At 48.6% G+C, this 9568-nt stretch overlaps 3 protein-coding genes across 5 annotated transcripts in view; 1 reads left to right on the top strand and 2 right to left on the bottom strand.

Moving 5' to 3' along the window:
* Positions 1-8551, bottom strand: part of LOC110518251 (transmembrane channel-like protein 7) — a 23900-nt gene extending 15349 nt beyond the window's left edge. For 2 of the 3 annotated variants that reach the window (XR_005036652.1, XM_036947998.1), the window contains exons 1-3: positions 8143-8550; positions 3909-4155; positions 2947-3095 (exon numbers count right to left, since the gene is read on the bottom strand). Coding sequence is in view for 2 of the 3 variants with exons in the window: in XM_036947998.1 (XP_036803893.1) it covers positions 2947-3095; positions 3909-4155; positions 8143-8191 (445 nt within the window). In the remaining variant the exon portion in view is untranslated. Of the gene's footprint in view, positions 1-2946; positions 3096-3908; positions 4156-8142 lie in introns of all 3 variants that reach the window. The other variant, XM_036947999.1, reaches the window with a different exon arrangement.
* LOC118940024 overlaps positions 1-9568 on the bottom strand; it is a 1007326-nt gene that overhangs the window by 920198 nt on the left and 77560 nt on the right. The window lies entirely within an intron of this gene.
* The window catches only part of tmc6b (transmembrane channel-like 6b), a 41591-nt gene continuing 40602 nt past the window's right edge, over positions 8580-9568 (top strand). The window contains exon 1 of the mRNA XM_036947991.1: positions 8580-8706. The gene's annotated coding sequence lies outside the window, so the exon portion shown is untranslated. The remainder of the gene's footprint in view (positions 8707-9568) is intronic.

Genomic DNA, 9568 nt, shown 5'->3' with positions numbered 1-9568 from the left:
GTGGTGGTGCAGCAGGTATATATTACCCATATACACCAACACCATTCTACCTGGAGGGGAGAGAGAGACAGGTGGTGGTGCACCAGGTATATATTACCCATATACACCAACACCATTCTACCTGGAGGGGAGAGAGAGACAGGTGGTGGTGCACCAGGTATATATTACCCATATACACCAACACCATTCTACCTGGAGGGGAGAGAGAGACAGGTGGTGGTGCACCAGGTATATATTACCGATATACACCAACACCAATCTACCTGGAGGGGAGAGAGAGACAGGTGGTGGTGCACCAGGTATATATTACCCATATACACCAACAACATTCTACCTGGAGGGGAGAGAGAGACAGGTGGTGGTGCACCAGGTATATATTACCCATATACACCAACACCAATCTACCTGGAGGGGAGAGAGAGACAGGTGGTGGTGCACCAGGTATATATTACCCATATACACCAACACCATTCTACCTGGAGGGGAGAGAGAGACAGGTGGTGGTGCACCAGGTATATATTACCCATATACACCAACACCATTCTACCTGGAGGGGAGAGAGAGACAGGTGGTGGTGCACCAGGTATATATTACCCATATACACCAACACCATTCTACCTGGAGGGGAGAGAGAGACAGGTGGTGGTGCACCAGGTATATATTACCCATATACACCAACACCAATCTACCTGGAGGGGAGAGAGACAGGTGGTGGTGCACCAGGTATATATTACCGATATACACCAACACCATTCTACCTGGAGGGGAGAGAGACAGGTGGTGGTGCACCAGGTATATATTACCCATATACACCAACACCAATCTACCTGGAGGGGAGAGAGAGACAGGTGGTGGTGCACCAGGTATATATTACCCATATACACCAACACCAATCTACCTGGAGGGGAGAGAGAGACAGGTGGTGGTGCACCAGGTATATATTACCCATATACACCTACACCATTCTACCTGGAGGGGAGAGAGACAGGTGGTGGTGCACCAGGTATATATTACCCATATACACCAACACCATTCTACCTGGAGGGGAGAGAGAGACAGGTGGTGGTGCACCAGGTATATATTACCCATATACACCAACACCATTCTACCTGGAGGGGAGAGAGAGACAGGTGGTGGTGTAGCAGGTATATATTACCCATATACACCAACACCATTCTACCTGGAGGGGAGAGAGAGACAGGTGGTGGTACAGCAGGTATATATTACCCATATACACCAACACCATTCTACCTGGAGGGGAGAGAGAGACAGGTGGTGGTGCACCAGGTATATATTACCCATATACACCAACACCATTCTACCTGGAGGGGAGAGAGAGACAGGTGGTGGTGCACCAGGTATATATTACCCATATACACCAACACCATTCTACCTGGAGGGGAGAGCGAGACAGGTGGTGGTGCAGCAGGTATATATTACCCATATACACCAACACCATTCTACCTGGAGGGGAGAGAGACAGGTGGTGGTACAGCAGGTATATATTACCCATATACACCAACACCATTCTACCTGGAGGGGAGAGAGAGACAGGTGGTGGTGCACCAGGTATATATTACCGATATACACCAACACCATTCTACCTGGAGGGGAGAGAGAGACAGGTGGTGGTGCACCAGGTATATATTACCCATATACACCAACACCATTCTACCTGGAGGGGAGAGAGAGACAGGTGGTGGTACAGCAGGTATATATTACCCATATACACCAACACCATTCTACCTGGAGGGGAGAGAGAGACAGGTGGTGGTGCACCAGGTATATATTACCCATATACACCAACACCATTCTACCTGGAGGGGAGAGAGAGACAGGTGGTGGTACAGCAGGTATATATTACCCATATACACCAACACCATTCTACCTGGAGGGGAGAGAGAGACAGGTGGTGGTGCACCAGGTATATATTACCCATATACACCAACACCATTCAGACACAGAACACCTGCTTTTTAACACACATAATTACCATGTTTGGGAAGGACAACTATTTCACTCATATTGTAAGTAATTATAGGTCCTATTTCATAGAAATGTGGAAACACTGGACAGTTACTTTAAGGCATTTAAATACTAAGGCACGTTCAGCATGGCACAACGTTTTGGAGTGTTCAGTTGCCAAAAGCTGTCCAACGTTGCATGTTAGTTCTACGTAACATATTTCTATCTGAACACTCCAAAACGTTGTGCCACAATATGAGTGAAATAGTTGTCCTTCCCAAACAAGGTAATTATGTGTGTTTAAAAGCAGATGTTCTGCGTCTGAATGGTGGGGCGCATACTGGTCATAAAACAATTATTCATGCAAGTAGACCGCTGATTGGCCAGCTCATCGTCCTCAGGGAGATAACGTCATGTTTTATGAGGAAATAGCAAGCATTTTTTAAATGGTCTGTTTGATATACAAGTTTGAGGTGAGGTTGGGCAACACAAACGCGCACACACACACACACGCACTCCCACTCCCACTCTCAATCCCTCTCCCTCTCTCAATCCCTCTCCCTCTCCCTCTCCCACTCCCTCTCCCTCTCCCTCCCCCTCTCCCTCTCCCTCTCCCTCTCCCTCTCTCTCCCCTCTCCCTCTCCCTCTCTCTCCCCTCTCCCTCTCCCTCTCTCTCCCCTCTCCCTCTCCCTCTCCCTCTCCCTCTCCCTCTCCCTCTCTCTCCCCTCTCCCTCTCCCTCTCCCTCTCCCTCTCTCTCCCCTCTCCCTCTCCCTCTCCCTCTCCCTCTCTCTCCCCTCTCCCTCTCCCTCTCCCTCTCCCTCTCTCTCCCCTCTCCCTCTCCCTCTCCCTCTCCCTCTCTCTCCCCTCTCCCTCTCCCTCTCCCTCTCTCTCCCCTCTCCCTCTCCCTCTCCCTCTCCCTCCCTCTCCCTCTCCCTCTCTCTCCCTCTCCCTCTCCCTCTCCCTCTCCCTCTCCCTCTCACCTTCAATGGTGTGGAGGGTGCTGCTCCATGGCAAAAGCCTTGCCATTGCCTCGTCCACCTGCTCCCCGAGCCTCTTCCTGTTTATGCTCTGGTTCCGCTTCCATGACTCCCATCGGCCAACAGTGCGCGTCTGCAGGTGCCTCAGGTCCCTGATTGACAGATGACACACCTCTTTACCAGCAAGTAGTCTTTTCAATCTTATATCTTGTATCATTATACAGCTGTGTCACACACACCCATATCCACACACACCCATATCCACACACACCCATATCCACACACACCCATATCCACACACACCCATATCCACACACACCCATATCCACACACACCCATATCCACACACACTCAACTCTCTCACTCTACCTTATATGATAACATAAACACTGAAACAGAGAATGGCAAAGCAACTTGCAACACTGTCTCAGTGACCCTTATTCTTGCACCACTGTCTCAGTGACCCTTATTCTTGCAACACTGCCTCCGTGACCCTTATTCTTGCACCACTGCCTCCGTGACCCTTAGTCTTGCAACACTGTCTCCATGACCCTTATTCTTGCACCACTGCCTCCGTGACCCTTATTATTGCAACATTGTCTCCGTGACCCTTATTCTTGCAACACTGTCTCCTTGACCCTTATTCTTGCAACACTGTCTCAGTGACCCTTATTCTTGCAACACTGTCTCCGTGACCCTTATTCTTGCAACACTGTCTCCGTGACCCTTATTCTTGCAACACTGTCTCCTTGACCCTTATTCTTGCAACACTGTCTCAGTGACCCTTATTCTTGCAACACTGTCTCCGTGACCCTTATTCTTGCAACACTGTCTCCGTGACCCTTATTCTTGCAACACTGTCTCCGTGACCCTTATTCTTGCAACACTGTCTCCGTGACCCTTATTCTTGCAACAGTTTGGTGAATATTTGTATGTGTGTGCGACACAACCTCTCGATCACTCACCTTGCCTCTCTCTTCCTCTGCATACAGACCGGCAGGCTCCTGATCGGCTGGGTAGTGGCCTTGTCTCTGGCTTCTCCTACCAGTCCAGGGTACTTCTCTACTGGGTGCGATGTCTCTGTGGTCCCCCTGTCCTGGTAGTGATGGAGGGACCGTCGTCGGGCCAAAGAGCTGGGGAGCTGGTTGAAGATCTCAGTCTGGTAGTTATTAACACACAACTCGTCTGTCACTGTGGAGCTACAGCTCTCCTCTATTGGGATGGAGAGAGGGATGGAGAGAGGGATGGAGAGAGGGATGGAGAGAGGGATGGAGAGGGGGATGGAGAGAGGGATAGAGAGGGATGGAGAGAGGGATGGAGAGGGGGATGGAGAGAGATAGAGAGAGGGATGGAGAGAGGGATAGAGAGGGGGATGGAGAGAGGGATAGAGAGAGGGATGGAGAGGGGCGTGGAGAGGGATGGAGAGAGGAATGGAGAGAGGGATGGAGAGGGGGATGGAGAGGGGGATGGAGAGAGGGATGGAGAGAGGGATGGAGAGGGATAGAGAGAGGGATGGAGAGGGGGATGGAGAGAGATAGAGAGAGGGATGGAGAGAGGGATGGATAGATGAATGGAGAGAGATAGAGAGAGGGATGGAGAGAGGGATGGAGAGAGATAGAGAGAGGGATGGAGAGAGGGATGGAGAGAGATAGGGGGATGGAGAGGGGGATGGAGAGAGGGATGGAGAGAGGGATGGAGAGGGATAGAGAGAGGGATGGAGAGAGGGATGGAGAGGGATAGAGAGAGGGATAAAGAGGGGGATGGAGAGGGGGATGAGAGAGCGATGGAGAGAGGGATGGAGAGAGGGATGGATAGATGAATGGAGAGAGGGATGGATAGATGAATGGACAGAGGGATGGATAGATGGATGGAGAGAGGGATGGAGAAAGGGATGGAGAGAGGGATGGAGAGAGGGATGGATAGATGAATGGAGAGAGATAGAGAGAGGGATGGAGAGAGGGATGGAGAGAGATAGAGAGAGGGATGGAGAGAGGGATGGAGAGAGGGATGGATAGATGAATGGAGAGAGGGATGGAGAGAGATAGAGAGAGGGATGGAGAAAGGGATGGAGAGAGAGAGAGAGGGATGGAGAGAGATAGAGAGAGGGATGGAGAAAGGGATGGAGAGAGAGAGAGAGGGATGGAGAGAGATAGAGAGAGGGATGGAGAGAGGGATAGAGAGAGGGATGGAGAGAGGGATGGAGAGAGATAGAGAGAGGGATGGAGAGAGGGATAGAGAGAGGGATGGAGAGAGGGATGGAGAGAGATAGAGAGAGGGATGGAGAGGGATAGAGAGAGGGATGGAGAGAGATATTTTATTTGTATTTATTTATTTCACTTTATTTAACCAGGTAGGCCAGTTGAGAACACCTTTATTTAACCAGGTGGCCAGTTGAGAACACCTTTATTTAACCAGGTAGGCCAGTTGAGAACACCTTTATTTAACCAGGTAGGCCAGTTGAGAACAAGTTCTCATTTACAACTGCAACCTGGCCAAGATAAAGCAAAGCAGTACGACAAAAACAACAACACATGGAGTTACACATGGGATAAACAAACGTACAGTCAATAATACAGTAGAAAATCTGTATACAGTGTGTGCAAATGAAGTAAGGAAGTAAGGTAATAAATAGGCCAATAGTGTCGAAGTAATTACAATTGAGCAATTTACACTGGAGTGATATATGTGCAGATGAGGATGTGCAAGTAGAAATACTGGTGTGCAAAAGAGCAGAAAAACAAAAACAAATATGGGATGAGGTAGTTGGTTGGATGGATGGGCTATTTACAGATGGACTATGTACAGCTGCACCGATCGGTAAGCTGCTCTGACAGCCGATGCTTGAAGTTAGTGAGGGAGATATAAGTCTCCAACTTCAGTGATTTTTGCAATTCGTTCAAGTCATTGGCAGCAGAGAACTGGAAGGAAAGGTGGCCAAAGGGGGTGTTGGCTTTGGGGGTGACCAGTGAGATATACCTGCTGGAGCGCGTGCTACTTCAGTAGGTGGGTGCTGCTTCAGTGACCAGTGAGCTGAGATAAGGCAGGGCTTTACCTAGCAAAGGCTTATAGATGACCTGGAGCCAGTGGGTTTGGCAACGAATATGTAGCGAGGACCAACCAACGAGAGCACACAGGTCGCAATGATGGGTAGTATATGGGGCTTTGTTGACAAAACGGGTGGCACTGTGATAGACTGCATCCAATTTGCTAAGTAGAGTGTTGGAGGCTATTTTGTAAATTACATTATGGATGAATGATGGATAGAGGGATGGAGAGAGGGAGGGAGAGAGGGAGGGAGGGAGAGAGGGAGAGAGGGAGGGAGAGAGGGAGGGAGGGAGAGAGGGAGAGAGGGAGGGAGAGAGGGAGGGAGAGAGTGAGACAGAATGAGCAGGGAGGGGTGGCTCATCGGTCTAAGGCACTTAGGGGAGGGTTTGGCCAGCCGGGATGTCCTTGTCCCATCGTGCTATAGCGACTCCTGTTGGCGGGCCGGGTGCATGTCCCATCGCGCTATAGCGACTTCTGTTGGCGGGCCGGGTGCTTGTCCCATCGTGCTATAGCGACTTCTGTTGGCGGGCCGGGTGCTTGTCCCATCGCGCTATAGCGACTCCTGTTGGCGGGCCGGGTGCCCGTCCCATCGCACTATAGCGACTCCTGTTGGCGGGCCGGGTGCTTGTCCCATCGCGCTATAGCGGCTACTGTTGGCGGGCCGGGTGCTCGTCCCATCGCGCTATAGCGACTCCTGTTGGCGGGCCGGGTGCTCGTCCCATCGCGCTATAGCGACTCTCAACCTTTGACTCTCCCGAGTCTGTACGGGAGTTGTAGCGATGGGACAAGACTGTAACTACCAATTGGATACCATGAAAATGGGGAGAAAAAGGGGTAAAAGTAACCACAAATGTTATATAAATGAAACAGAATGAGCAAGGGGGAGAGAGACTCATCTATGGAAGGATAGAGCTACTCTGGTCCATGGAGGGGATAAGAGGTTGATGGATAGAGGGAGAAGGGAGGAGAGCATCTAGGAAGGGATGAAGAGAGTGAGTGAGGGTGAAGTAAGAGGTAGAGAGAGAGGGATGGAGACGATCTCGCAGGTGAAGAAGCCAGATGTGGAGGACCTGGGCTGGTGTGGTTACACGTGGTCTGCGGTTGTGAGCCTGGTTGGAATGTACTGCCAAATTCTCTAAAATTATGTTGAAGGTGGCTTATGGTAGAGAAATTAACGTTCAATTCTCTGGCAAAAGCTCTGTTGAACATTCCTGCAGTCAGCATGCCAATTGCACACTCCCTCAAAACTTGAGACATCTGTAGCATTGCGTTGTATGACAAAACTGCACATTTAGAGTGGCCTTTTATTGACCCCAGCACAAGGTGCGCCTATGTAATGATCATGCTGTTTAATCAGCTTCTTGATATGTCAGACCTGTCCGGTGGATGGATTATCTTGGCAAAGGAGAAATGCTCAATAACAGGGACATAAACAAATTTGTGCACAACATTTTAGAGAAATACCATTTTTTGTGCATTATGGAACATTTCTGGGATCTTTTATTTCAGCTCATGAAAAATGCGACCAACACTTAATTAACATGTTGCGTTTATATTTTTGTTCCGTATTTATTATATATCTATACGTATTGATTTTTTATGTTTCCACGAAGTCCTCCAACCAGGAGAGATGGGACAGGAAAAAAAGTCATTCATAAATAAAATGATGCAAGTTATATTATTTGATAGAATTCAATTCTATATGCTAATTTCAGAGCTGATCTAAATAACCAGCCAACAAAACATCAACTGACCTAACAAGAGGAAGTAGACAAGGTTCTCTCTCTCACACACACACACCCAAACACACACACACACATCTCTGAAAAGTGAAAGTTTAAAGCTACATGTTCAACTGAAGTTAAACACCTAGATAGTTAGTTATATCAACTGAAGTTAACACCTAGATAGTTAGTTATATCAACTGAAGTTAACACCTAGATAGTTAGTTATATCAACTGAGGTTAAACACCTAGATAGTTAGTTATATCAACTGAGGTTAAACACCTAGATAGTTAGTTATATCAACTGAAGTTAAACACCTAGATAGTTAGTTATATCAACTGAGGGGGTGTAACACATAAAAGATGGAAGTGGCACACACACACACACACACACACACACACACACACACACACACACACACACGTTTACCTGATATGAGCCTCATGAAGCCACCACTGTTGCATTCTTTGTCCTCCATCTTTCTTCAAGGTCTTCTAGGTCTCTACTGTGTTCCGCTTCCTGATCTTACACACACATGCTCGCACACACACTCATATGCACACACGCACATACAAAGTCACTAAACGCTGTACACACATTCACTCAAAGCTCCCTTCAAAACACACATTCACACACTTCCCACCCAGTATCAGCCTCGCATCAGCCCCTCTCTGTTTCCTTCTCTCCCTCTCTCTCTCTCTGTGTCTCTGTCTCCCATCTACCTTAGATACGTCATCCTCCCCTATACGTTGACTTGTTACTTCATGTTTTAGAGCTGATCTAAGACCTGTGGATGAGCTGCAGCTTCTGCCGACAGGTCTCAGGAAATCACATGACAGGAAACCGAGATGGGTGTTGCGTTGTTGAGTCTGTTGTTGAGAACAAAGACACACACACGCATACACACAAATTCACCCTTACAGACATACACACTGCTAACCGGCCTGACTGGATGAGGTCGAAGAGGAGCGGAGTGGAGAGGGACCAGAGTAGGTAAGATGGTCTGTGTGTGTGTGTGTGTGTGTGTGTGTGTGTGTGTGTGTGTGTGTGTGTGTGTGTGTGTGTGTGTGTGTGTGTGTGTGTGCGCGTGCGTGCGTGCGTGCGTGTGCGTGTGTGTGTGTGAGAGTGTTGATGATGTGTTTTCTTGTATGCTGAATAAGCCAGATATTGTTGTTGTGCAGGACTTTTCTGAAAAGCTCCTTAAATACCAGCACCTCATATCAGGCCTGGACAGCCTGGGATGCAAATGCAAGTTGGTGATATTTGGTAGTCTCGGCCACGTACATAGGATTACTGTATGAGGCCTTCAGATTGGTAGTCTCGGCCACCTACATAGGATTACTGTATGAGGCCTTCAGATTGGTAGTCTCGGCCACCTACATAGGATTACTGTATGAGGCCTTCAGATTGGTAGTCTCAGCCACGTACATAGGATTACTGTATGAGGCCTTCAGATTGGTAGTCTCGCCACCTACATAGGATTACTGTATGAGGCCTTCAGATTGGTAGTCTCGGCCACCTACATAGGATTACTGTATGAGGCCTTCAGATTGGTAGTCTCAGCCACCTACATAGGATTACTGTATGAGGCCTTCAGATTGGTAGTCTCGGCCACCTACATAGGATTACTGTATGAGGCCTTCAGATTGGTAGTCTCGGCCACCTACATAGGATTACTGTATGAGGCCTTCAGATTGGTAGTCTCGGCCACCTACATAGGATTACTGTATGAGGCCTTCAGATTGGTAGTCTCAGCCACCTACATAGGATTACTGTATGAGGCCTTCAGATTGGTAGTCTCGGCCACCTACATAGGATTACTGTATGAGGCCTTCAGATTGGTAGTCTCGGCCAC

This window comes from Oncorhynchus mykiss, chromosome 17, assembly GCF_013265735.2.
Source record: "Oncorhynchus mykiss isolate Arlee chromosome 17, USDA_OmykA_1.1, whole genome shotgun sequence".
Classification (NCBI taxonomy): domain Eukaryota; kingdom Metazoa; phylum Chordata; class Actinopteri; order Salmoniformes; family Salmonidae; genus Oncorhynchus; species Oncorhynchus mykiss.
Note: the sequence above shows the minus strand (reverse complement) of the source record. Positions and strands in the feature narration are given on the sequence as shown.